The sequence below is a fragment of the Somniosus microcephalus genome, chromosome 13 (assembly GCF_052327205.1).
Source record: "Somniosus microcephalus isolate GS21.2 chromosome 13, FLI_Smic_1.0, whole genome shotgun sequence".
Taxonomy (NCBI): domain Eukaryota; kingdom Metazoa; phylum Chordata; class Chondrichthyes; order Squaliformes; family Somniosidae; genus Somniosus; species Somniosus microcephalus.
In genome coordinates this window covers 91,337,048-91,364,778 of record NC_140999.1, presented here as the reverse complement: position 1 = coordinate 91,364,778, position 27,731 = coordinate 91,337,048, and the positions used below count along the sequence as shown (strand labels likewise).

Genomic DNA, 27,731 nt, shown 5'->3' with positions numbered 1-27,731 from the left:
GGGCCCCCCTCCACTCCTGTACAAGCACGGGCACCCCTCCACTCCTGTACAAGCACGGGCACCCCTCCACTCCTGTACAAGCACGGGCACCCCTCCACTCCTGTACAAGCACGGGCACCCCTCCACTCCTGTACAAACACTGGCACCCCTCCACTCCTGTACAAACACTGGCACCTCTCCACTCCTGTACAAACACTGGCACCCCTCCACTCCTGTACAAGCACGGGCACCCCTCCACTCCTGTACAAACGCGGGCACCTCTCCGCTCCTGTACAAACGCGGGCACCTCTCCGCTCCTGTACAAACGCGGGCACCTCTCCGCTCCTGTACAAACGCGGGCACCTCTCCGCTCCTGTGCAAACGCGGGCACCTCTCCACTCCTGTACAAACGCGGGCACCTCTCCACTCCTGTACAAGCACTGGCACCTACCCAAATTCACACAATTAAGCACAATGGCCCCCTCACACCCATGCAAATGCTTCCCGATGAATGCAGTCGCCTCCCCATTCAGCACTACATAAGCGCAGATTTCTCCCACTTTGCACTCCAGCATGGATACCCATGCAACCACACAAACTCAAAATTATCCAAAAGCCTCATGTAGGTTTTAAAGCAGCTAGTACACATAATAGAATCCCCTTTCCACATCCATATCATGAGGGAGTATAGCAGAAAGATTGAAGCCTGGTACTGAGAAACTGGAAACCAGTATTGAAGAGGCATGATGACGGGGAGAATGGAAATGGGTGGACTGTTTAAACGCCAGTTACAAAAGCTGGTTTGCAGATGTATGCAGTGACTTTATCTGTCGGGACAAATTCCTGACTCAGTCTTTTGTCTGTTTGCAGGAGAGACTCGAGCACTTGCGGAAACAGTGCGGGCCCCATGTGGCAGCAGTGGCTAAAGATTCTGTGGAAGCAATCTGTGGGAAGATCTACTACATATCTGGTGACTATGTGAAGCGAGTCCGAGAGAAGCATTTAGCATTACTCAAAGACTGCAATATATCAGGTGAGAGAAACAGACAGACACGGGTGGAACGCTGCTGCTGAAACTGAGACCATGTTGCAAATGGTCACATTTAAATTCAAACAGTAAACTTGTGTCTTTGTAAGTCAGCAACTGAGATTTAACTTTTATTTAAATTCAGTCTCGTGTGTAGCGTCACTGGCAAGACTGGCATCTATTGTACATGTCGAGTTGAGCTGTTGGCTTGTTGGGCCACTTCAGAGTCAATCATATTGGAGTCACATTTTGGCCAGACCGGATAAGGACATTAATGAACCAGTTGGGTTTTTCCGACAGTCCAATGGCTTCATGGGCACTTTTACTGATATCAGATTTTTTTAAACTCAATTCAACTTCTCAAACTGCTGTGGCGAGATTCGAACTCACATTCTCTTTATTATTATTCCAGGCCTCTGGATTACTAGACCAGTATCATAACGACTAACCTACTGTACCCATATAACTCTGTGTTCTTAGAAAGCACAATATCTGTCACTCTCGGCACAGTTCACCTCTATCACTCTCTGTTGTGTTGAATCAACTCTTCCCATACCCACCCCCCTATCACTCTCTGTTGTTGGTTCAGTTTCCCCGTATCACTCTCTGTTGTTGGTTCAGTTTCCCTGTATCACTCTCTGTTGTTGGTTCAGTTTCCCTGTATCACTCTCTGTTGTTGGTTCAGTTTCCCCGTATCACTCTCTGTTGTTGGTTCAGTTTCCCTGTATCACTCTCTGATGTTGGTTCAGTTTCCCCGTATCACTCTCTGTTGTTGGTTCAGTTTCCCCGTATCACTCTCTGATGTTGGTTCAGTTTCCCCGTATCACTCTCTGTTGTTGGTTCAGTTTCCCTGTATCACTCTCTGTTGTTGGTTCAGTTTCCCCCTATCACTCTCTGTTGTTGGTTCAGTTTCCCCCTATCACTCTCTGTTGTTGGTTCAGTTTCCCTGTATCACTCTCTGTTGTTGGTTCAGTTTCCCCGTATCACTCTCTGTTGTTGGTTCAGTTTCCCCCTATCACTCTCTGTTGTTGGTTCAGTTTCCCCGTATCACTCTCTGATGTTGGTTCAGTTTCCCCGTATCACTCTCTGTTGTTGGTTCAGTTTCCCCGTATCACTCTCTGTTGTTGGTTCAGTTTCCCTGTATCACTCTCTCTTGTTGGTTCAGTTTCCCCGTATCACTCTCTGTTGTTGGTTCAGTTTCCCCGTATCACTCTCTGATGTTGGTTCAGTTTCCCCGTATCACTCTCTGTTGTTGGTTCAGTTTCCCTGTATCACTCTCTGTTGTTGGTTCAGTTTCCCCGTATCACTCTCTGTTGTTGGTTCAGTTTCCCTGTATCACTCTCTGTTGTTGGTCCAGTTTCCCCGTATCACTCTCTGTTGTTGGTTCAGTTTCCCTGTATCACTCTCTGATGTTGGTTCAGTTTCCCCGTATCACTCTGTTGATGGTTCAGTTTCCCCGTATCACTCTCTGTTGTTGATTCAGTTTCCCCGTATCGCTCTCTGTTGTTGGTTCAGTTTCCCCGTATCACTCTCTGTTGTGTTGGTTCAGTTTTCCCGTATCACTCTCTGTTGTTGGTTCAGTTTCCCCGTATCACTCTCTGTTGTTGGTTCAGTTTTCCCGTATCACTCTCTGTTGTTGGTTCAGTTTCCCTGTATCACTCTCTGTTGTTGGTCCAGTTTCCCCGTATCACTCTCTGTTCTTGATTCAGTTTCCCCGTATCACTCTCTGTTGTTGGTTCAGTTTCCCTGTATCACTCTCTGTTGTGTTGGTTCAGTTTCCCCCTATCACTCTCTGTTGTTGATTCAGTTTCCCCGTATCACACTCTGTTGTTGGTTCAGTTTCCCCGTATCACTCTCTGTTGTTGGTTCAGTTTCCCCGTATCACTCTCTGTTGTTGGTTCAGTTTCCCCGTATCACTCTCTGTTGTTGGTTCAGTTTCCCTGTATCACTCTCTGTTGTGTTGGTTCAGTTTCCCCCTATCACTCTCTGTTGTTGATTCAGTTTCCCCGTATCACACTCTGTTGTTGGTTCAGTTTCCCCGTATCACTCTCTGTTGATGGTTCAGTTTCCCCGTATCACTCTCTGTTGATGGTTCAGTTTCCCCCTATCACTCTCTGTTGTTGGTTCAGTTTCCCCGTATCACTCTCTGTTGTTGGTTCAGTTTCCCCGTATCACTCTCTGTTGTTGGTTCAGTTTCCCCGTATCACTCTCTGTTGTTGGTTCAGTTTCCCCGTATCACTCTCTGTTGTTGGTTCAGTTTTCCCGTATCACTCTCTGTTCTTGGTTCAGTTTCCCCGTATCACTCTCTGTTGTTGGTTCAGTTTTCCCGTATCACTCTCTGTTGTTGGTTCAGTTTCCCCCTATCACTCTCTGTTGCTGGTTCAGTTTCCCTGTAACACTGTTGTTGGTTCAGTTTCCCTGTATCACTCTCTGTTGTTGGTTCAGTTTCCCCGTATCACTCTCTGTTGTTGGTTCAGTTTTCCCGTATCACTCTCTGTTGTTGGTTCAGTTTCCCCGTATCACTCTCTGTTGTTGGTTCAGTTTTCCCGTATCACTCTCTGTTGTTGGTTCAGTTTCCCCGTATCACACTCTGTTGTTGGTTCAGTTTCCCCGTATCACTCTCTGTTGTTGGTTCAGTTTTCCCGTATCACTCTCTGTTGTTGGTTCAGTTTCCCCCTATCACTCTCTGTTGTTGGTTCAGTTTCCCTGTAACACTGTTGTTGGTTCAGTTTTCCCGTATCACTCTCTGTTGTTGGTTCAGTTTCCCCCTATCACTCTCTGATGTTGGCCTAGTTTCCCCGTATCACTCTCTGTTGTTGGTTCAGTTTCCCCGTATCACTCTCTGTTGTTGGTTCAGTTTCCCCCTATCACTCTCTGATGTTGGTCTAGTTTCCCCGTATCACTCTCTGTTGTTGGTTCAGTTTCCCCGTATCACTCTCTGTTGTTGGTTCAGTTTCCCCGTATCACTCTCTGTTGTTGGTTCAGTTTCCCCCTATCACTCTCTGTTGTTGGTTCAGTTTCCCCCTATCACACTCTGTTGTTGGTTCAGTTTCCCCGTATCACTCTCTGATGTTGGTTCAGTTTCCCCGTATCACACTCTGTTGTTGGTTCAGTTTCCCCGTATCACTCTCTGTTGTTGGTTCAGTTTCCCCGTATCACTCTCTGTTGTTGGTTCAGTTTCCCCGTATCACTCTCTGTTGTTGGTTCAGTTTCCCCGTATCACTCTCTGTTGTGTTGGTTCAGTTTCCCCGTATCACTCTCTGTTGTTGGTTCAGTTTCCCCGTATCACTCTCTGATGTTGGTTCAGTTTCCCCGTATCACTCTCTGTTGTTGGTTCAGTTTCCCCGTATCACTCTCTGTTGTTGGTTCAGTTTCCCCGTATCACTCTCTGTTGTTGGTTCAGTTTCCCTGTATCACTCTCTGTTGTTGGTTCAGTTTCCCCGTATCACTCTCTGTTGTTGGTTCAGTTTCCCTGTATCACTCTCTGTTGTTGGTCCAGTTTCCCCGTATCACTCTCTGTTGTTGGTTCAGTTTCCCTGTATCACTCTCTGATGTTGGTTCAGTTTCCCCGTATCACTCTGTTGATGGTTCAGTTTCCCCGTATCACTCTCTGTTGTTGATTCAGTTTCCCCGTATCACTCTCTGTTGTTGGTTCAGTTTCCCCGTATCACTCTCTGTTGTGTTGGTTCAGTTTCCCCGTATCACTCTCTGATGTTGGTTCAGTTTCCCCGTATCACTCTCTGTTGTGTTGGTTCAGTTTCCCCGTATCACTCTCTGATGTTGGTTCAGTTTCCCTGTATCACTCTCTGTTGTTGGTTCAGTTTCCCCCTATCACTCTCTGATGTTGGTTCAGTTTCCCCGTATCACTCTCTGTTGTGTTGGTTCAGTTTCCCCGTATCACTCTCTGATGTTGGTTCAGTTTCCCCGTATCACTCTCTGTTGTTGGTTCAGTTTCCCCGTATCACTCTCTGTTGATGGTTCAGTTTCCCCGTATCACTCTCTGTTGTGTTGGTTCAGTTTCCCCGTATCACTCTCTGTTGTTGGTTCAGTTTCCCCGTATCACTCTCTGATGTTGGTCTAGTTTCCCCGTATCACTCTCTGTTGTTGGTTCAGTTTCCCTGTATCACTCTCTGATGTTGGTCTAGTTTCCCCGTATCACTCTCTGTTGTTGGTTCAGTTTCCCCGTATCACTCTCTGTTGTTGGTTCAGTTTCCCCGTATCACTCTCTGTTGTTGGTTCAGTTTCCCTGTATCACTCTCTGTTGTGTTGATTCAGTTTCCCCGTATCACTCTCTGTTGTTGGTTCAGTTTCCCCGTATCACTCTCTGTTGTTGGTTCAGTTTCCCCGTATCACTCTCTGTTGTTGGTTCAGTTTCCCCGTATCACTCTCTGTTGTTGGTTCAGTTTCCCCGTATCACTCTCTGTTGTTGGTTCAGTTTCCCCGTATCACTCTCTGTTGTTGGTTCAGTTTCCCCGTATCACTCTCTGTTGTTGGTTCAGTTTCCCCGTATCACTCTCTGATGTTGGTTCAGTTTCCCTGTATCACTCTCTGTTGTTGGTTCAGTTTCCCTGTATCACTCTCTGTTGTTGGTCCAGTTTCCCTGTATCACTCTCTGTTGTTGGTTCAGTTTCCCTGTATCACTCTCTGTTGTTGGTTCAGTTTCCCCGTATCACTCTCTGTTGTTGGTTCAGTTTCCCCGTATCACTCTCTGATGTTGGTTCAGTTTCCCCGTATCACTCTCTGTTGTTGGTTCAGTTTCCCTGTATCACTCTCTGTTGTTAGTTCAGTTTCCCCGTATCACTCTCTGTTGTTGGTTCAGTTTCCCCGTATCACTCTCTGATGTTGGTCTAGTTTCCCCGTATCACTCTCTGTTGTTGGTTCAGTTTCCCCGTATCACTCTCTGTTGTTGGTTCAGTTTCCCTGTATCACTCTCTGATGTTGGTCTAGTTTCCCCGTATCACTCTCTGTTGTTGGTTCAGTTTCCCCGTATCACTCTCTGTTGTTGGTTCAGTTTCCCCGTATCACTCTCTGTTGTTGGTCCAGTTTCCCCGTATCACTCTCTGTTGTTGGTTCAGTTTCCCCGTATCACTCTCTGATGTTGGTTCAGTTTCCCCGTATCACTCTCTGTTGTTGGTTCAGTTTCCCCGTATCACTCTCTGTTGTTGGTCCAGTTTCCCCGTATCACTCTCTGTTGTGTTGGTTCAGTTTCCCCGTATCACTCTCTGATTTTGGTTCAGTTTCCCCGTATCACTCTCTGATGTTGGTTCAGTTTCCCCCTATCACTCTCTGATGTTGGTTCAGTTTCCCCGTATCACTCTCTAATCTTGGTTCAGTTTCCCCGTATCACTCTGTTGTTGGTTCAGTTTCCCCGTATCACTCTCTGATGTTGGTTCAGTTTCCCCGTATCACTCTCTGTTGTTAGTTCAGTTTCCCCGCTTCACTCTTTAATGTGTTGGTTCAGTTTCCCCGCGTCACTCTCTGATAAAACAGTGCCTGAAAGAGGTGCAAAATCCTCATTGGGTAGTTAGAAATGAGTTGGATGTATTGGCCAAGTTCTGAGCTTGAGGCTTGACCACTAATGCTTAGGGGAGGGGAAGCGAGGACTGGGAAACAAGCTCCACTTCCCTGCTGTAATCTCAACAAGAGTGGTGGTCAGGGGTGATGGTCTGTTACGCTGTGGCCTCCAAGCCTTCTGGTCAAAGGAGGCTGGAATATCGCCTCCAAGGAGAGGATGGTGTAACACTTCTCTATCTGCTGCTGGTATCCTCTCATCGCAGGGGAGGGGGTTGCGTTACTTTACTTTCACTCTACCCGGGCCAGTTTGCAGCCACATTGGGAGCAGGGGGTGATCGCGGGTAGCTACTTACACACCATTATAATGGCTTCTAAGGGTCTGGTAAGGATTGGTATTGTTACTGTTTCACTGGTGGTTGGAATTCACACTTGGGACAGGGAGATTAAGAAAGCAGGTGCAGAGTTGGTCTGAACATGGAAACTAAACAAAAGTGCTATTAGAGTAATGTGTGACCTTAAGACAGCTTGGCCTAATAATTACATTACAGTTTATTCTTTTATATGCTTATGACATCAATACACTTACTAAACTTTTGGCATACAGCAGACGCATTGATGCAAAGCTACCTGGTGGCAGTTGATACAAAGAATTCAGACTCCAATGACCAGAAACTAATTCTAGCTCTCTTTCAAAGTGGTAATCTAGTGACGTTTTACATTTTTTTTTAAATTGTATTGCAAGACCACCTGGATGCATTAAAGGTATTGCCTGGAATTATGTGAACTACTTATGGATTTTAACACACATAGATTATATAAATAACTATAAATGTCGAAAAAAATCTTCCTATTTTGTCACAGGGTGTTTGCCATCACTAAAAAGAGATTGGATACATTTAGGGTCTGAATCTTTCAGTGTTTGCATTTCTCGTTCCTATCTTTAACTTTCCTTTTTAGCTAATTGGAATATAACCTTTTCATCATGGTACAAGTTTACTTTACACCTTCTGCAGTGTATCTTTAACTTCAGATTTCAGTTTTCTCTACAAACATCGCTTTGGGTTCTAACTGATAGTTATGAACTTCTCCTGCTGTTTGCTTTCCCACAGAAGAGGCGGAGAGGCCGGAGGTAATAGACAGGTTGGTGTACTGTTACCCTTTGAGACTCGCATTCCCCACAACCCCACTCCCACGTATTGAGATGCACTTTGAGAATGATGTTGCCTGTGTACGATATAAAGGAGAAGTTAGGAAAATCAGCCGGAACTACTTGAGTAAACTGGTGAGTCATTTATTTATTCTTTTGTCTGGTCATGCAAGGTGGGAGAGTATGAAATGGCTTTTGCTTTGCACCACGATCTGATAGATGATTGTTCTCCCACTATCACGTAAAGTTACAGCACAGAAACAGGCATTCAGCCCAACTGGTCTATGCCAGTGTTTATGCTCCATATGAGTCTCTTCCCACCAAGGTTCCCTTTAAGCTGCGTGGCCGTGCAGGGGTCCAGCATAGGCAGTGAACCGGCATTTAAGTTGGAAAAAAAACGCACATGCGCGGACATTTGAATGGGCCCCACAGCACGTTAAAGGGCCCGCACTTCCCAAAACAAAATTACGGGGAACATTGCCTCCCACCCCATTTTGTCTAATCCCATCAACATATCCTTCTATTCTTTTCTCCTTCCTGTGTTTATCTAGCTTCCCCTTAAATGAATCAATGTTATTTACCTCAACTACTCCTTGTGGTAGCGAGTTCCACATTCTTACCACTCTTTGCTTAAAGAAGTTTCTCCTGAATTCCCTTTTGGATTTATTGATGATTATCTGATATTTATGACCTAGTTTTGGTCATCCACATGTAGACATCTTCTATGCCAAACCCCTTAATAATTTTAAAGACCTCTATCAGGTTACCCTTCAGCCTTCTCTTTCCTAGAGAAAAAAGCCCCAGCCTGTTGAGGATATCCTCTCAATTCTGGTATCATCCTTGTGAATCTTTCTTTCACCTTCTCCAGTGCCTGTGTCCTTTTTGTAATATGGAGACCAGAACTGTTCAAGTGTGGTCTAACCAAGGTTCTATATAAGTTTAATGTAACTCCTCTGCTTTTCAATTCTATTCTTCTAGAAATGAATCCCAATGCTTTGTTTGCTTTTTTTTAATAGCCGTGCTAACCTGTGTCGCTACTTTTGGTGATTTGTGTATCTGTACCCCGAGAACCTTTTGCTCCTCTACCACACTTAGACACTTATTTCCAAAGCAGTATGTGGCTTCCTTATTCTTCCTACCAAAATACCTCACACTTATCTACATTGAAATTAATTTGCTATCCAAAGAACTGGGAGGACATCAGAGGCCTAGTGCCATTTCTAATGAGCAATTTACAGTAACCGGTGTTTTGCTCGACTCTGGTCATTTATCTGCGACATTTATTAAGACACTGGGCAAGATTTTCCTCCAACATTCCACCTGAAATCGGGCAGTAGAGCAGTGGAAAATGAAGGGAATGGAGAGTGTGTTTTCAAGTTGGTGGGGGAAAAAGTCCCTGGGGCTATTCTGCCGCCATTCTGCCTCCTTCAGGTATGAGACATTGTAGAGAGTCAAAACCCAACAATGACTCATTGTAGAGAGTCAAAACCCAACAATGAGTCATTGTGGAGAGTTAAAACCCAACAATGAGTCATTGTAGAAAGTCAAAACCCAACAATGAGTCATTGTAGAAAGTCAAAACCCAACAATGAGTCATTGTAGAGAGTCAAAACCCAACAATGAGTCATTGTGGAGAGTCAAAACCCAACAATGAGTCATTGTGGAGAGTCAAAACCCAACAATGAGTCATTGTGGAGAGTCAAAACCCAACAATGAGTCATTGTAAAGAGTCAAAACCCAACAATGAGTCATTGTGGAGAGTCAAAACCCAACAATGAGAGATTGTAGAGAGTCAAAACCCAACAATGAGATATAGGAACAGGAGTAGGTCATCGAGCCCCTCGAGCCTGTTCTGCCATTCAATGAGATCATGGCTGATCTGCGACCTAACTCCATGTACCCGCCTTTGGCCCATACCCCTTAACAAAAAGCTATCAATCTTCGATTTAAAATTAACAATTGATCGAGCATCAATTGCCCTTTGGGGACGAGGGTTCCAAAATTCTACCACACTTTGTGTGTAGAAGAGTTTCCTAATTTTTAGACTATGCTCCCTAGTCCTAGAATCCCCAACTAATGGAAATAGTTTCTCTCTATTTACCCTATCTGTTCCCCTTAATATCCTGAAAACTTCGATCATATCACCCCTTAACCTTCTAAATTCTAAAGAATACAACCCTAATTTGTGTAATTTCTCTTCGTAACTTAACCCTTGAAGTCCGGGTATCATTCTGTTAAATCTACGCTGCACTCCCTCCAAGACCAATATATCCTTCCTAAGGTGTGGTGTCTAACCAGGATTTAGTATAGTTGCAACATAACATCTATCGTCTTGTATTCTAGTCCTCTAGATATAAAGGCCAGCATTCCATTAGCCTTTTTGATTATTTTCTGTATCTGTTATGTCATTTTAATGATCTATGTACCTGGACCCCTCAAGTCTCTTTGGACCTCCACTGTTTTTAGCTTTTCACCATTTAGAAAGTACCCTGTTCTATCCTTTTTAGGTCCAAAGTGGATGACCTCACATTTGCCTACATTTAAATCAATATGCCACAGTTTTGCCATTTGGCATTCACTTAATCTATCAATATCCCTTTGTAATTTTATGCTTTCATCTACACTGTCTACAATGCCGCCTATCTTTATGTCATCGGTAAATTTAGATATGACTTTCTATGCCATCATCTAAGTCGTTAATAAATACTGTGAATAGTTGAGGCCCCAACACACATCCCTGTGGGACACCACTAGTCACATCCTGCCAACTTGAGTACCTACCCATTATCCCTACTGCCTGTCTCCTGCCGCTCAGCCAATTTCCTAACCAGGTCAATACTTTTCCCTCAATTCCATGGGATTCTACCTTAGTTAACAGGCTCTTATGTGGGACTTTATCAAATACCTCCTGGAAGTCCATATAAATAACATCCATAGACATTCCCCTGTCCACTACTTTAGTCATCTCTTCAAAAAGTTCAATCGGGTTCGTCAGGCACGACCCACTTTTCACAAATCCATGCTGGCTCTCTCTGATTAACTGAAAATTTTCGCGGTGTTCAGTCACCCTATCCTTAATTATAGACTCGAGCAATTCCCCGACAACAGATGTTGGGCTAACTGGTCTATAACTCATTGGTTTCCCCCTCTCGCCATTCTTAAATAGTGGAGTGATATGCGCAGTTCTCCAATCTAAAGGAACGGTTCCTGAATCGAGAGAACTTTGGAAAATTGTAGTTAGGGCATCTGCAATGTGCTCACCTACTTCCTTTAAAACCCTGGGATGGAAACCATCTGGTCCTGGGGATTTGTCACTCTTTAGTGCAATTATTTTTTTCATTGCTGTTATTTTACTTACGTTAATTTATTGAGGCCCTGTCCCTGATTTAATATCCGTTTCCTTGGGATTTCCGGCATCCTATCCTCTTCCTCTACTGTAAATACTGACGCGAAGTAATTATTCAACATGTCCTTATCATTTCCTTATCATTGACAATATCGCCGCTTTCAGTTTTTAAGGGACCAACATTGCTCCTGACTACCCTCTTTTTCCTAATATAATTGTAAAAATTCTTTGTATTGATTTTGATATCCCTTGTAAGTTTCTTTTCACACTCCCTTTTTGTAGCTCTTACTATCTGTTTTGTGACCCTTTGCTGTTCTTTTTATCTTTCCCATTTGCCAGGATCTGTGTTATTTTTTGCATTTTTGTATACTTTTTTCTTTAGTTTTATGCTGTCCCTTACCTCTTTAGTTGGCCATGGCTGTTTTTTTTTGGCACGTAGAGCTCTTGCCCCTCAGGGGTATAAACTGGTTCTGTATCACCTTAAATTCTTTTTTAAATATCTCCCACTGATCTTCTGTCATTTCACCCATTAACAGATTTGCCCAGTTTACTGTGGACAGTCTCTGCCTCAGCCCGTTGAAGTCAGCCTTACCTAAATCTAGAATCTTAGTAGCTGTTTCGCGTTTCTCTCTTTCAAACACTACGTTGAACTCGGATCATGTTATGATCGCTATTGGATAAATGTTCACACACAGTTAGGCTGTTAACTAAATCTGGCTCATTACTCATTACTAAATCTAATATGGCTTGCCCCCTTGTTTGCCTCTAGGACATTGTTATAGAAAACTATCCCGGACACACTCAAGAAGTTCACTACCTTTCTGACAGGTGCTAATCTGCTTATCCCAATTTATATGAAAGTTAAAGTCCCCCAAATAAAACCACTCTGCCTTTGCTACACGCTTGTCTAATCTCTACATTTATACAATCTAGCACTTCACAGCTGCTACCAGGGGGCCTATGCAAAACTCCCACTACAGTCTTAAATCCCTTCCTATTTCTTAATTCTACCCATAAAGTCTCCACTGCCTGCTTACCTCTCGTTATACCCTCTCATCATTGAAGTGATTTCATCCTTAATCACTAAGGCTACTCCTCCCCCTCTGCCATTTTTCCTATCTTTCCTGGACACCTTATTACCTGGTATGTTTAATTCCCAGTCCTGACTGTCTTGCAGCCATGTCTCAGTAATGGCTACGATGTCATACTCTCCAATTTGAATTTGCACCTGCAATTCATTCAATTTATTGGTTCAAGCCGGTTCGAGATGTCCCTCATCCTGACACCAGGTAGGCAACATACCATGTGGGACTCTCGATCTTGCTTACAAAGGATGTTATCTGTCCCCCTAATTATAGAATCCCCTACAACTACCATATTACACTTCCTCTCCTCCTCTTCCTCCTTTCCCCCCCCCCCCCCCCACCCCCCTGCCCTTAGGACAGCCTCCTGCTCCAAAGTGCCATGGGCCGCATTCTGGCTGTCCTTCCGACAGTCTTTATCCTTATCCTCACAGGTAGCAAGTACATTGCACCTGTTGGATAGGATCAGTTTCTGTGGATCCTCGTTCCCTTACCTGGGTTCCCCTTACTCTGCGTACTATCGGTCACACCAACCCCAATCTGAACCTGCACCTCTCTGAGGTGTGACCGAAGTCTGGAGCAAACTGTCCAGATACTCCTCCCCCTCCCTTATGTGTCGGAGTGTCTCCAACTCACACTCCAGCTCAGTGACTCTTGAGTCGGAAAGATTCGAGATGGAGACATCTGCAGACGTGTTCACTCGGAACAGTCTTGATGTCCACAAACCCCCACATACAGCAGTCCAGAAACACAACCTGCCTTGCCATATCTTCGTCTAACCTTGTTTTATTTATTTAATGAGTAAAATCTTTATTCAACGATTATAGCTTTACTAATTAGTTTATCTAGTTAAGTTTTTAATTTAATCAAGTATGTTATAGTTTCCCACTCTTAATTTAAACCATTGTCCCAGCTTAGAGAAAAAATTAATACTCACCAACCAATCATCTACCTGCTGTCTTGTGACATCGCTCCTTGTTTTTTTGTTGTTTTTAAATGCTCTGCTCTCCCGATGCGCTCTGCTGCACACAAACATTATAGAGACTCAAAAGCCAACAATGAGAGATTATAGAGAGTCTAAAACCCACAATGGGACATTGTAGAGAGTCTAATACTAACAATGAGAGATTGTAGAGAGTCTAAAACCAACAATGGGACATTGTAGGAAGTGTAAAACCAACAATGGGACATTGTAGAGAGTCTAAAACCAACAATGGGACATTGTAGAGGGTCTAAAACCAACAATGGGACATTGTAGAGGGTCTAAAACCAACAATGGGACATTGTAGAGGGTCTAAAACCAACAATGGGACATTGTAGAGAGTCTAAAACCAACAATGGAACATTGTAGAGGGTCTAAGCGCCAGGGACCTGGGTTCGAATCCGGCCTCGGGTGACTGTCTGTGTCTGTGTGGAGTTTGCACATTCTCCCCGTGTTTGCGTGGGTTTCCTCCGGGTGCTCCGGTTTCCTCCCACAGTCCAAAGATGTGCGGGTTAGGTTGATTGGCTATGATAAATTGACCCTTCGTGTTAGGGGGATTAAATACGTGGGGTTACGGGGATAGGGTGGGATATGTGTTGGTGTAGGGGTTACGGGTATCGGGTGGGATATGTGTCGGTGCAGGCTCGATTGGCCGAAATGGCCTCTATCTGCACTGTGGGGTTTCTGTGTTTCTGTAGAGGGTCTAAAACCAACAATGCGAGATTGTAGAGAGTCTAAAACCAACAATGGGACATTGTAGAGAGTCAAAAATCAGCAATGGGACATTGTAGAGAGTCAAAAACCAACAATGGGACATTGTAGAGGGTCTAAAACCAACAATGGGACATTGTAGGAAGTCTAAAACCAACAATGAGAGATTGTAGGAAGTGTAAAACCAACAATAAGAGATTGTAGAGAGTCTAAAACCAACTATGGGACATTGTAGGAAGTGTAAAACCAACAATGGGACATTGTAGGAAGTCTAAAACCAACAATGAGAGATTGTAGGAAGTGTAAAACCAACAATAAGAGATTGTAGAGAGTCTAAAACCAACAATGGGACATTGTAGAGAGTCTAAAACCCACAATGGGACATTGTAGAGGGTCTAAAACCAACAATGCGAGATTGTAGAGAGTCAAAAACCAACAATGGGACATTGTAGAGGGTCTAAAACCAACAATGAGAGATTGTAGAGAGTCTAAAACTAACAATGAGAGATTGTAGAGAGTCTAAAACCAACAATGGGACATTGTAGAGTCTAAAACCAACAATGGGACATTGTAGAGAGTCTATAACCAACAATGGGACATTGTAGAGAGTCGAATACCAACAATGAGAGATTGTAGAGAGTCTAAAACCAACAATGGGACATTGTAGAGGGTCTAAAACCAACAATGAGAGATTGTAGGAAGTGTAAAACCAACAATGGGACATTGTAGAGAGTCAAACCAGCAATGGGACATTGTAGGAAGTGTAAAACCAACAATGGGACATTGTAGAGAGTCTAATACCAACAATGAGAGATTGTAGAGAGTCTAAAACCAACAATGGGACATTGCAGGAAGTCTAAAACCAACAATGAGAGATTGTAGGAAGTGTAAAACCAACAATGGGACATTGTAGAGAGTCAAACCAGCAATGGGACATTGTAGGAAGTGTAAAACCAACAATGGGACATTGTAGAGAGTCAAACCAGCAATGGGACATTGTAGAGAGTCAAAAACCAACAATGGGACATTGTAGAGGATCTAAAACCAACAATGGGACATTGTAGAGGGTCTAAAACCAACAATGAGAGATTGTGGAGAGTCTAAAACCAACAATGAGAGATTGTGGAGAGTCTAAAACCAACAATGGGACATTGTAGGAAGTCTAAAACCAACAATGGGACATTGTAGAGGGTCTAAAACCAACAATGAGAGATTGTAGAGAGTCTAAAACCAACAATGGGACATTGTAGAGTCTAAAACCAACAATGGGACATAGTAGGAAGTCTAAAACCAACAATGGGACATTGTAGAGGGTCTAAAACCAACAATGAGAGATTGTAGAGAGTCTAAAACCAACAATGGGACATTGTAGGAAGTCTAAAACCAACAATGGGACATTGTAGAGAGTCAAAAACTAACAAAGGGACATTGTACAGAGTCAAAAATCCAACAATGAGACATTGTAGAAAGAAAGACTTGCATTTATATAGCGCCTAGATTTTTGTGCTCAAGTCTCTCGAGCGGGCCTTGAACCCACAACCTTCTGACTCCGAAGCGAGGGTGCTACCAACTGAGCCACGGCTGACACATAGAGAATCAAAAACCAACAATGAGACACTAGAGTCAAAAATGAATAATGATGCACTATAGTGTTCTTGAATAAATAGATAATTATATTAACCCTACCCCAACTCCAGAATCCAACAACCAGAGTCATCCAGCCCTTAAATTGAGGTGATGGCAGATCCATGGGATCCAGGCCGGTGAGGGCAGGTTACATGCCACTACTAATGTAAATCAACAACAGGCATTATGCTAGAACTTCTCTTCAAATGGGGGAATTCCCTTCAGATGAAGTACTTTTTGCCCTTTTAAGTATATCCAAAGTGTTTGTTTACAACTGGATATCCGCATTCTTTCTGTGAATATAAGAACATAAGAAATAGGAGCAGGAGCCATACAGCCCTTCGAACCTGCTCCGCCATTCAGCAAGATCATGGCTGATCATCGACCTCAACTCCACTTTCCCGCCCGATCTCTATATCCCTTGATTCCCCTAGAGTCCAAAAATCTATCTATCTGAGCCTTGAATATACTCAAAGACTCAGCATCCACAGCCCTCTGGGGCAGAGAATTCCAAAGATTCATAACCCTCTGAGTGAAGAAATTCCTCCTCATCTCGGTCTTAAATGGCCTACCCCTTATCCTGAGACTATGCCCCCTAGTTCGAGACTCCAGCCAGGAGAAACAACTTCTCAACATCTACCCTGCCAATCCCCTTCAGAATCTTGTACATTTCAATGAGATCACCGCTCATTCTTCTAAACTCCAGAGCGTATAGTCCCATTCTACGCAATCTCTCATCATAGGACAGCCCTCTCATCCTAGGAATCAATCTCGTGAACCTTCATTGCACCGCCTCCAAGGCAAGTATATCCTTCCTTAGATAAGGAGACCAAAACTGTGCACAGTACTCCAGGTGTGGTCTTACCCAGGCCCTGTACAATTGTAGCAAGACTTCCTTACTCTTATACTCCAACCCCCTTGCAATAAAGGCCAGCTTGCCATTTGCCTTCCTTATTGCTTGCTGTACCTGCATGCTAGCTTTCTGTGTTTGTTGCACGAGGACACCCAAATCTCTCTGAACACCAACATTTAAAAGTTCCTCCCCATTTTAAAAATATTCTGTTTTTCTATTCTTCCTACCAAAGTGAATAACCTCACATTTCCCCATGTTATACTCCATCTGCCACCTTACTGCCCACTCACTTAGTCTACCTATATCCCTTTGCAGACTCTGTGTTCTCCTCACAGCTTACTGTCCCACTTAGCTTTGTATCGTCAGCAAACTTGGATACATTACACTCGGTCCCTTCATCTAGGTCATCAATATAGATTGTAAATAGCTGAGGCCCCAGCACTGATCCCTGCGGCACCCCACTAGTTACAGCCTGCCAACCTGAAAGACCCATTTGTCCCTACTCTCTATTTTCTGTCCGTTAACCAATCCTCTATCCATTCTACTATATTACCCCAACCCCATGAACCCTTGTCTTGTGTAATAACCTTTTATGTGGCACCTTATCGAATGCCTTTTGGAAATCCAAATATACTAGATCCACTGGTTCCCCTTTATCTACCCTGCTAGTTACATCCTCAAAAAAATTTGTCAAACACGATTTCCCTTCTAAAATCTAGGGAATTTTGGAATATCAAAACGAATGCATCCACTATCTCTGCAGCCACCTCTTTTAGAACTCCAGGATGTAGGCCGTCAGGTACAGGGGATTTATTGGCTTTTAGTCCCATTAGTTTCTCTCTTTATATTAATTACGTTAAGTTCCTCACCCTCATTAGACCCTTGGTTCCCCACCATTTTTGGTATGCTTTTGGTGTCTTCTACTATGAAGACAAATACAAAATATTTGTTTAACGTTTCTGCCATTTCCTTATTCCCCATAATAATTTCTCCTGTCTCAGCCTCTAAGGGACCAACGTTTATTTTTGCTACTCTCTTCCTTTTTACACACTTGTAGAAGCTCTTACAATCTGTTTTTATATTTCTTGCTAATTTTCTCTCATTCTATTTTTTCCCTTTTTATCAATTTCTTAGTCATCCTTTGCTGGTTTCTGAAACTCTCCCAATCATCAGGCTTGCTATTATTCTTCGCAGCATTATAAGCTGCTTCTTTCAATCCAATGCTATCCTTAACTTCTTTAGTTAGTCACGGTTGGATCAATTTCCCCGTGGAGTTTTTGTTTATTTTGCTGTCTCTTGTGATCCCCATCAATGATGTAAAATGCTGATAAAATATTATTTGTATTTGGTGGCAAATTATCTAAGTGTACAGCCTGCTATAAGGCCTGAGTTAGAACCCAGCCCAGACGTGGGATGAACATCTTGCTCCTCTGGGGAACTGGCTAGGTAAGACATTTTCCTTGCAAGTCTCTGAGACCTGCATGCAAATCCAGTCCAGACAGATGGGGTAAAATGATAGTGAACTGGTTAGTTCATTAAGTTAGACACTTTTACCCCTGGTTCGTACAGTTTCCAGTCCCTTTGGAGGCTTGGGCTTAAATCTGGACCCGACTACCAAGGAGAATTAGTTCTAAGTGATATGTGTAAGCAACCGTGATCTAATCCAGTTGGACATGAATCTACAGCACGGAACAGCATTCACTGACAAACCTGTTGAGAGAACAAATGATTAGACATTTTTGGACAAATTCAGCAGAGCTGCACTCACCACTGTACTCTTCTATTCCTATCTCCAACTCACGCTCCCGTCTAATCTAGTGAGGCTGCAGTGCGGGACATCGAAGAAGGCTTATTCCTATCTCCAACTCACGCTCCCGTCTAATCTAGTGAGGCTGCAGTGCGGGACATCAAAGAAGGCTTATTCCTATCTCCAACTCACGCTCCCGTCTAATCTAGTGAGGCTGCAGTGCGGTCCCATTCCAGTAGCCCCCTTGTGTAACCTTGCTGGTTTTGCTCTTGGATGTAAGTCAACTGAGAAGTGATTTGGTTTTTAAAAGTGTTGTCCCTTTTTTTTTTAGGAGCAGCTCTATAGGTACAGTTGTATTGATGACGTACGGTTTGAAAAGTTCTTGGCACGGGTCTGGTGCTTACTCAGGAGATACCAGGTAAGCTGCAAACCCATTTCAGTTCAGTGAGAAACATTTATTCCCTGAGTGGTTTAAGCTCCACATAGAGGCCTGTTGTTACCACTGTGCCCTGGGCGCTCTTCACACAACATGAAGCCATTTTCTGGAGTGCTTCCTTAGCTCTTTTCCTTCCATTGTCAGAAATTGATTCCTCTCCTGTTTCCTGTACCAAGTTTGTAATTAATGTTGATCAGCTGATCAACAAGAGCGCCACATGTTCTCCTGCAGCTCTCGCATTTGTAGGGAGGCATTTCCATTGAAATTTCAATCAAGGTTTGTTTGTACAGAGTTAGGGGGTGCCTTTTTTCAATATTGTTTGAGTAATGGCCCACCCTAATTGGACCAATTCTGGTGCAAGCTCTTGATTTTAAAATGGACGCAACTGCTGCCAACAAAATTAAGTATTTGTGCATGCACAGTTCCAGTGGCTTTTTGGTTGTTCTCGCCGGACTTCCCACAGATTGGTGATGGAGAAAAGGGGAGGGGGTGGAAATGTCAGGTATTGAGGTCTGTAATGTGACTTGAAGGTAATATTACGATGCTGTCCGATTGAGAGTTTTATTGCACTCTCACGGAGTGTGTTTATCGCTATCAGCTCCTCTGTTGTGGTTTGAACACGCGGCTGGTGAACAGAATGCAGGTGCAGGATGTTAGGATTTAATTGGCTGGGAAAAGGATCATTGAGAAAGAGAGTAGAGACAGTGTGGAGAGATAGAGAGAGGCGTGCTAGACTAAGAGACTGGGGAGGAAAGCGAGAGGGAGGGCGGAGAAGGAACGCGAGAAGAGAGAGAGAGTGGCAGCGGTGTGATTAATTCAACAGAATGAACTGCGAAAACTTCCAGTACAAGCTAACGAGGAAATGTGGCTTGTAGGTGATATTAGGATGTTGTCAGATTGTGAGAGTTTTATTGTACTCTCGCGGAGTGTGCTTATCGCTATCAGCTCCTCTGTCTGTTGTGGTGAATGTTACTTTTTCATATTTTGGACCTGATATTTATGCGCAGAATGCTTCTGCGTAGCTTCCGGTTCGTTGGCAGCAGTCACTCCGTTCTAAAATTTGTGTAAAAGTGCCTCAGTTTGTTGCTGCAGCTGCCTCTTGTGATACCTGTGTTTACAAAGTGTGAAGCCTGCCAACCCTTGGCATGAGAGCTCAGTGTGACACTCATTTATTGGAAGGCGATCCTAGCTACCAGGCTGTTGAAGCACAGTTTTTTGCATAGAGAAACCTCAGGAGCCAGCTCGACACAGAAACACCTTGATCAGAGAGAGCATTGAGGATGGGGAGAGAGTTCCCACATAGATTTGAGCCACTAACGCCAATACTCAAATTGTTGCTGTTTCCAAACAAACAAGGTACAAGTCGGAGCTCCATCCCTCTCCTCAGGCTTCCTTAAGGATGGCTTCAGTGGGATATCTTCAACCACTGAAAGTCTTGCCCAGCATCTCATTAACTTTGTTAACGGTGGCTTCTAACCCTCTCCCACTGTCCACAGCATTAACCTAAGCTGGGACTTCAATCCAGTACCATTGTAGCCACCAATGGATAGCAGGGCACCTTTCTCATTGCATCGTGTGAGGCATCAAATAGAAAGATTGCTGCTCTATTGTGTTATATTTCAATGATATTACTTGGAGTCTCACTGTTGCCAATTTGGAATAAAGAGTGCCTGACGTACCGCTGAATAAGGATCTGTATGCAGCACAGTGGGAGAGGGAGATCAGCAGACCTCTCGGGGCAAAATTCTTAAAGCAACAAAGTCTGCCCCTTCTCTTTTTCCTGGCCCAGACAGATGCTCTCCACTCCTTCATCCCACCTCCGGATGACCACAGTATCCGATTTACGGTGCCCTGAAATTCCTGGGGTGCAGAAAGGCCATAATCTGGGCAAGCGGGCTGGAATTTTGGGCAGGACCCAGTTATACCAGGTCCTCACCCCTTTCTACGATTGTCAAGTTTTGCTGGAAGTTGGAGTGGGTGCATATTACCCCAACCAACTTATCGAGTAGCATTACATAGTACTTACAGCACAGGAAGGTCTATTCGGCCCAACAGACCCATGCCAGTGTTTATGCTCCACATGAGCCGCAAGGATCAGTGCTGGGATCTCGGCTGTTTACAATCTATGTTGGTGACCTGGATGGGGGGACCGAGTGTAATGTATCCGAGTTTGTTGGCTGTGGGGGGAACGCGGGGAGTTTGCAAGGGGATATAGATAGACTGGGTGGGGGGGGGTGGGCAGGCGGTAGAGTGGCAGATGTAGTGTAGTGTGGGGAGGTGTGGGATTGTTCACTTTGGTGGGCAGAATGGAGAAGTAGAGTGTTTTTTAAATAGTAAGAAGCTTTTGAATGTTGGTGTTCAGAGAGATTTGGGTGTCCTCGTGCAAGAAACACAGAAAGCTAGCATTCAGGTACAGCAAGCAATAAGGAAGGAAAATGGCCTTTATTGCAAGGAAGTCTGAGTATAAGAGTAAGGAAGTCTGAGTATAAGAGTAAGGAAGTCTTGCTACAATTGTACAGGGCCTTGGTGAGACAACACCTGGAGTACTGTGCACAGTTTTGGTCTCTTTATCTAAGGAAGTATATACTTGCATTGGAGGCGGTGTAACAAACGTTCACTAGATTGATTCCTAGGATGAGAGGGCTGTCCTATGATGAGAGATTGTGTAGAATGGGCCTATACTCTCTGGAGTTATAGAGCCTACCTACGCGCGCGTTACCTCCAAAGAAAGCTTACGGTTCCGGGACGGTGGTAAGCGTATTTACTTTTCGGTCGGACGAAAATTGTTCGCGCCTTATGCAAAAAACCTTCACAATTAAACTCATTATCTGCTACTTAGCATTGATTGACTGACGTCAAGGTTCTACCAATCCTGTGGCGTCACGATTGACCAATCCTACAGTACAGTCCCCTGATGGTTGGCCAATCGGTGTGTGTGTGTGGGCGGGACTAATCGTTTTCATCTCAGGGATGTGGCAGCCATTGCCTCAAGCTAAAAACACCATTTACTTCCAGCTCAAAATCTGCTGATGCAGCTTCGAAAACGTTAGTATCTCTTATGTTATTTTTAAAAGATTTACCAAAAACGTTTTATAAGTACTTTCACTTTCATCTTTGAAGGTATTAAAAGGTAGAAATGTTGCCCGGCAGCAGATTCACAAAGGGACAGAGAGACAGGGCCCAAAAGCCTGGGACTCGATTTAAAATGTTGCCCGGCACCAGATTCACAGAGAGGCCCCAAAGCCTGGGACTCGATTTAAACCGCCCGGCCCAAAACAGCCCTGGCAAAGCCGGGCTTCCCCGGCTAGTCTATCTATATATATAAACGGATCCGTCTGTCTGTCTGTCGTCCGGTGTGCGTCTGTCCGGCTATGCGCTCGAAAGTTATAGAGCGTACCTACGCGTGCGTTACGTCAAAAGAAAGCTTACCGTTCCAAAACGGTCGTAAGCGTATTTATGTTTCGGCCGGACAAAAATTGCACCCGCGGTATCCGAAAAACGTTCAAAATTCCGCTCATTAGCATCTCATTATCCGCTCATTAGCGATAGAGTGACCTCGAGGTTGACCAATCGTACGCCGGGTTCCTGGCGCATGCGGCCGGGCCCTTCTACAGTCGAGTGACGGGACGATTGACCAATCCTACGCTTCGGTCACCTGACGGTCGACCAATCGGTGCGTGTGTGGGCGAGCCTTATCGTTCTGAACTGAGGTGAGTCGCCGCCATCTTGATTCCAAACTTTTCCTTTCTTTTTCCCGCTTTCTGCGTCTTTAAAAAAAAAAAAAAAAGTTGCTTTTAAAACACATAGGCCTAGAAATTCAGTTGCGTTCGCCAGCCGTTAGCGCCATAAGAGGAGTAGATTTCGAGCGCTAGGCACTTAGCGCCCGAGCACAGGCCGATCTGCGCCTACGCCCAACTTCAGTTGACATTTAGCGCCGGCGCAAAGTGTTTGCGCCCGCTCCGCTGCGCGCGCAGCTTATGACGTCATTTCGTCGTGCAACGCTGTTTGTGCGCCCCAAACCGGAACTTCAGTGGCGCCCGCCCAATGTGGGCGTGGCGCTGTTAAGAACTGTGAAGTGGAACGCAGCAGAGGCCCTGTGGGCCTCGGGGAGCGCTAATTAAAGGGCACTCAGACTGGACTATAAAGGCCAGCCATTTTGCTGCAATGACTTTAGTGCTTTGGATTTCTGGACAGAGACCAAGGAACAGACCTTACTGATTTGGGACAACATAGGAGAGGTATTTTTGGCTTCTGGCCAGAGCTTGGAAATTTGACTCATTGTGATTTCACTGTTTGCAAGTATATTATGGGGGCTGCATGGGGTTCCAACCCTCAGTTCCAGCATTATGTGCGAAGGGCTCGCAGATGCTGTGTGAGAGGGGCAGCCATGCCTAGACGCAGAGGGGCCATCAGGCGTCGGCAACGTAGGCCTTACCCACTCAGGGAATACCGGCAGCAGGTGTCCTATCTCACCATGACTGCCGCGCATTGTGTGAAGAGGCTGCGCTTCAGAAGGGAGGTGGTTGCAGAGATCTGCCAGCTGCTTCACAGAGATCTGCGTCCACAGCTGATGTGCAGGACGTCTCTGTCGGTGGAAGTGAAGGTCACGGTGGCTCTGAACTTTTATGCAAGCGGCTCCTTCCAAGCCGCTGCTGGGGACATAGCGAACATCTCCCAGTTCGCCGTGCATCGCTGCATCCGGCAGGTCACCGATGCCCTTTTCGCAAGGAGACACCAATTCATCTCCTTCCCCATGACCCTAGAGAGGCAGGAGCAGCGTGCAGTCGGATTTGCCAGGATCGCCGACTTCCCCATGGTGCAGGGCGCCATTGACTGCACGCATGTGGCTATGCGGGCACCTATCGACAATGCCGAGGATTACCGCAACCGGAAGGGCTACCATTCCCTCAATGTACAGCTGGTGTGTGACCACAGGCAGCGCATCCTAGCTGTCAATGCCCGCTTTCCAGGAAGCAGCCACGATGCATTTATCCTGCGCCGGACTACTGTAGCTGACATGTTCCAGGCACAGCCTCCCCCAAGGGGATGGCTTATCGGGGACAAGGGCTACCCTTTGTGTACATGGCTCATGACCCCGCTCCGCGCGCCCAGGACCCCTGCTGAGGAGGCATACAACGAAAGCCATCAAGCCACAAGGAACATCATAGAGCAAACGATTGGCGTCCTCAAGCAACGGTTCCGCTGCCTGGATCGTTCCGGCGGATCTCTACAGTATTCGCCGGATAGAGTCTCCCAGTTCGTCGTCGTTTGCTGCATGCTGCACAACCTGGCTATCCGCAGGACTCAGGCACTGCCACCTCACGTTGGACCACCACCTCAGGAGGACGAGCAGGAGGACCATGAGGAGGAGGAGGAGGAGTACCAGCCCAGGAGGGAGCCACAAGGTCCAAGGGCCGTCCGCCGGCGGCTTATTGAACGACACTTCTAGGCCCCCTCTCAGGGAATGGCTTGTGGCAATGAACGCACCTGAATGCAGCCGCTCCGCAAGCCCTCAGCCGGTTAACGCAAGAACCACTTGAAACATGACACATGGACAAACTGAATAAATAAAAGCTTTATTTAACAAACTCAGGGCCCTTCCCACATGAAACACAAAAACAGACAACACCCCCAAAAAACAGTCAAAAACATATCTCACTCCCACAACCTGGGGAGGAATAACAAAACTTGTCCATCCAATTGGCCTTCATCCTCGGCCTTACCAAGACAAACCCCCCCATACAGAACACAAACACCCCCATCTAAAAAAACATTTGCCATCATCTTCGGCCTTACCAAAATAAACCCCCCCCATACAGAATGCAAACACCCCCATATAAAAAAACATTTGGCAACACACTCTACTTGGTGTGCCGAGAGGGCGAGTCCTTGTGCAGGCTTCTCCGGCCCCTGCCCGACCTGCTGCTCCGCCTCAACCTGGGCCCTGTGGGTGTTGCAAGGCTGGGGGAAGGCTCCTGAGGGGCACAAAGCGTGACGGCAGATGCCCTTGGGGGTCGGCCTAGACGAGGTCCGGCCCTGGAGGGGCCGGCTGCTGACTGCTGCAGCTGTGGCTGGGCAGCATCAGTCTCTCCAGCAGCTCGTCGCAGCTTTGCTGGGGGAGTGGCAGTGGCGGCTGCAGCAATGGGGGCAAGCTGGCTGATGCCAGGCGCTCGCTGGTCGCCAGAGACACTGGCACTCGGCCGGGCTGGCACTGCAGCAAGCGCAGCAATCTGGTGAAGGCCAGACCGCTGTGCTGCAGCAGCGCGGCGGGTGCCCTGGCGATGCGTCCGTGACACAGCGAGTGTGGCAGAAGTGAGTGCCCGTACTGCCCTGGTCTGTGCCCGCATCAGACCAGCCAGTGTCTGCACGGCACCACTCATGAACTCTCGACTCGCGTCCTGTGCTGCCGCGAGTTGTTCGACACCCCTGGCCTGTGAGTCCCCGAAATCGGCCACACTATGAGCCAGGGACTCAATGGCCTGAGGCAACTGTCCCACAACCCCCATGAACTCGGTGTGGCGCCGCTCCGAATCCACGGACATTTGATCAAGGAGGCGCACCTCCTGGGCGAGGACCGTCTCCGGACTGGAGGCCGGACTCTCCCTCTGGGGAGAAGGCCGCCGAGCTGGCCGACTCTTCCCGCGTGGCTGGACGCCACTGGGCCCAGCAACTGCCCTCCCCTGCAACACTTCCCCCCTCTGGGGAGAAGGCAGCCGTGCTGCCCGACCCTTCCCGCGTGGCTGCACGCCACTGGGCACAGGAGCTACACCCCCCTGCAACACTTCCCCCTGGCTCTCCTCCAGGCAAGACGTGTCCCCTCCATTGCCATCCCCTGGCGCGGATGAGGGTTCCCCCGATGTGCCGCCTTCCTCTTGGTCCTCGTCGTCCTCCTCTTCCGAGGGACTGACACTCGCGGCTTCAGGGACCTCCTCCTCACCAGCTGAAAGCAGGAGGGCGCAAGAGTAGCTTTAGAGTGAGGACAGGGCGTCAGCGAGGGAGGCATGAGTGGTGGCATTATGCGCATTGGTGGGACAGTGGCAAAGGATGTAGATCTGAAGCGCAAGGGGAACGAGAGAGGTCCAAATGGTCATGTCCTTACCATTGGGGCCCAGCACAGGGTCGGCATCTCCAATAGCAACGGGGCCAATCACCCGGGCACGCATGAGTCGAGCCACGCGCTCCTCCAGGTCACTGAGCTCCTGGAACTGGACACGGCCTCCCCCGGTGACAGTCCGGCTCTTCAGATTCTGTGCCAGCTTGGCCTGCAAGAGAAAGGACGGCCTCTAAGTACAGTGTGGTGCCCTGTTGTTGTGTGCACTGCCTCCCATGGTCGAATAGCTTGGCCAGTGTGTCAAGTGCAGAAAGTGCTACTGATGATCATGCCAGTGCCATAGCTGCTGGAGGAGGGCTGGCCATTAGGCCTTTGAGGTCCCTTTGCCCGTAATGTGAGGTGCACATGCAAGGATGAGGAGGACACTGGAAAGGGTACTCACCCTGACCAACCGAGTGAGGTCGTTGAACTTCTTGCGGCATTGGTCACCAGTCCTGGGGACATCGCTGTTGGCTGTGACCCTCTGGGCGATTTCCCTCCAGGCTCTCCTGTACAGCCTCTTGGGAGCCTTCTTGCCACTGTCCGGGCACAAGATATCTCTTCTCTTCTCCAAACCCCTAAGCAGCACCCTCAAAGCATGCTCTGAGAAGCGCTGCGCTCGTTCACGGGCCTTCTGCATGGCTTCAGGCGCTATTTGGGTCCAGCAGCAGTGTTCAGGCCTAGCTGGAGGGCTGCAGTATCCAGGGCGTGGCAGCAGACCAAGTCGACCCTTCCCCCTTTAAGAGCTGGCCGGCGTCAGGGTGTCTGCTGTCAATCAAAACATGACCGCACCTGCGCTGCGCCCGGCCTCGGCGTTATCACTCTGCACCGCCGGCTTAGCGCCTAAAGATAGGGGTGCAACGCCAGTTTCAGCACTCGCCCAAACTCCTTGGCCAAAGCTACTGAATATCGGCGAAGTGGCTTCCACTTTCCGGCGGGCGCTAACTTTAGCGCCGGCCCGAATTTACCGCCCCAAAAGTGGCTATACTGAATTTCTAGACCATATTTTTAAAAAAAGTTAATTACTTTCTAAATCTTTTATCTAATCTCATTAATTTTCCTACCTTTCCCCGTTTTTCCAGGTAGGCCTCGAAGCCTCGGCCTCTCCTCCGCACCCACGCCCCAGCTAGGCACCTCCTGGCCCCTGTCAACAAGCGGCCCCCGATCGCCGCCATCTTTGTGAAGGCTGGAGGGGCGGGCCTCAGCCGAGTGCCGCTACCGCCGCCATCTTAATAAAGGCTGGTGCGGCGGTGGCGTCACGGAGCTCCGCGGAGCAGGTGCACGGCGGCGTCTAACTCTTCCCCCCCCCCCCCCAGTCTGTCTCTCTCTTCCCCGCGCCTCCTGAATGCGCGGGGGAAGAGGCCCGGGGCACCGTGGCCGCTTTCGGAGACTTCAACTCCGTGACAGGTGAGGAGGGTCATCGGGAGATCGGGGGGCGGGACATCGGGAGATCGCGGGGCGGGGCTCGGGGACTCCCCCTCTCCTCCCCCCCCCCTCCTCCTCCACCCCCCCTCCTCCTCCACCACCCCTCGCTTCCCCCCCTCCCCCCTCTCCCCCCTCCTCCTCCCCCCCTTCCCCCCCTCCTCTTCCCCCCCTTCCCTCCTTCCCCCCCTCCTCCCCCGCCCCTCCCCCAGTCGCTCTCTCTCTTCCCCCCAGTCGCTCTCTCCCTTCTCCCCTCCTCTTCCCCCCTCCTCCCCCCCCTCCTCCTCCTCCCCCACCCTCCCCCCTCCTCCTCCCCCCTTCTCCCCTCTCCTCCCCTTCCCCCTCCCCTCCCCCTTCCCCCCTCCCCCTCCCCTTCCCTTCCCCCCAGTCGCGCTCTCTCTTCCCCCCAGTCACGCGCTCTCTGCCCCCCAGTCGCTCTCTCTCTTCCCCCCCAGTCGCTCTCTCTCTCTCTCTCTCTCTCTCTCTCTCTCTCTCTCTCTTCCCCCCCACCCCCCTGGTCGCTCTCTCTCTCTCTCTCTCTTCCAACAACAACATGCCCTCGAAAAAGCCTCGGCACCGCCGGACACTTCAGCTAGTATATATATATAAATAAACGAATCGATCTGTCTCTATCTGTCTGTCCTCGGGTGTGCGTCTGTCCGGCTATACGCTCGAAAGTTATAGAGCCTACCTACGCGCGCATTACCTCCAAAGAAAGCTTACGGTTCCGGGACGGTGGTAAGCGTATTTACTTTTCGGTCGGACGAAA

The 27,731-nt window shown here is 47.2% G+C and overlaps 1 protein-coding gene across 4 annotated transcripts in view; it reads left to right on the top strand.

Annotated features, from left to right (window-relative positions):
* The window catches only part of pcif1 (phosphorylated CTD interacting factor 1), a 348,501-nt gene that overhangs the window by 173,358 nt on the left and 147,412 nt on the right, over window positions 1-27,731 (top strand). For all 4 annotated transcript variants that reach the window (XM_086005128.1, XM_086005129.1, XM_086005131.1 and 1 more), the window contains 3 exons: window positions 850-1,012; window positions 7,630-7,802; window positions 18,346-18,432. In XM_086005128.1, coding sequence (XP_085861254.1) covers window positions 850-1,012; window positions 7,630-7,802; window positions 18,346-18,432 — 423 coding nt within the window. The remainder of the gene's footprint in view (window positions 1-849; window positions 1,013-7,629; window positions 7,803-18,345; window positions 18,433-27,731) is intronic.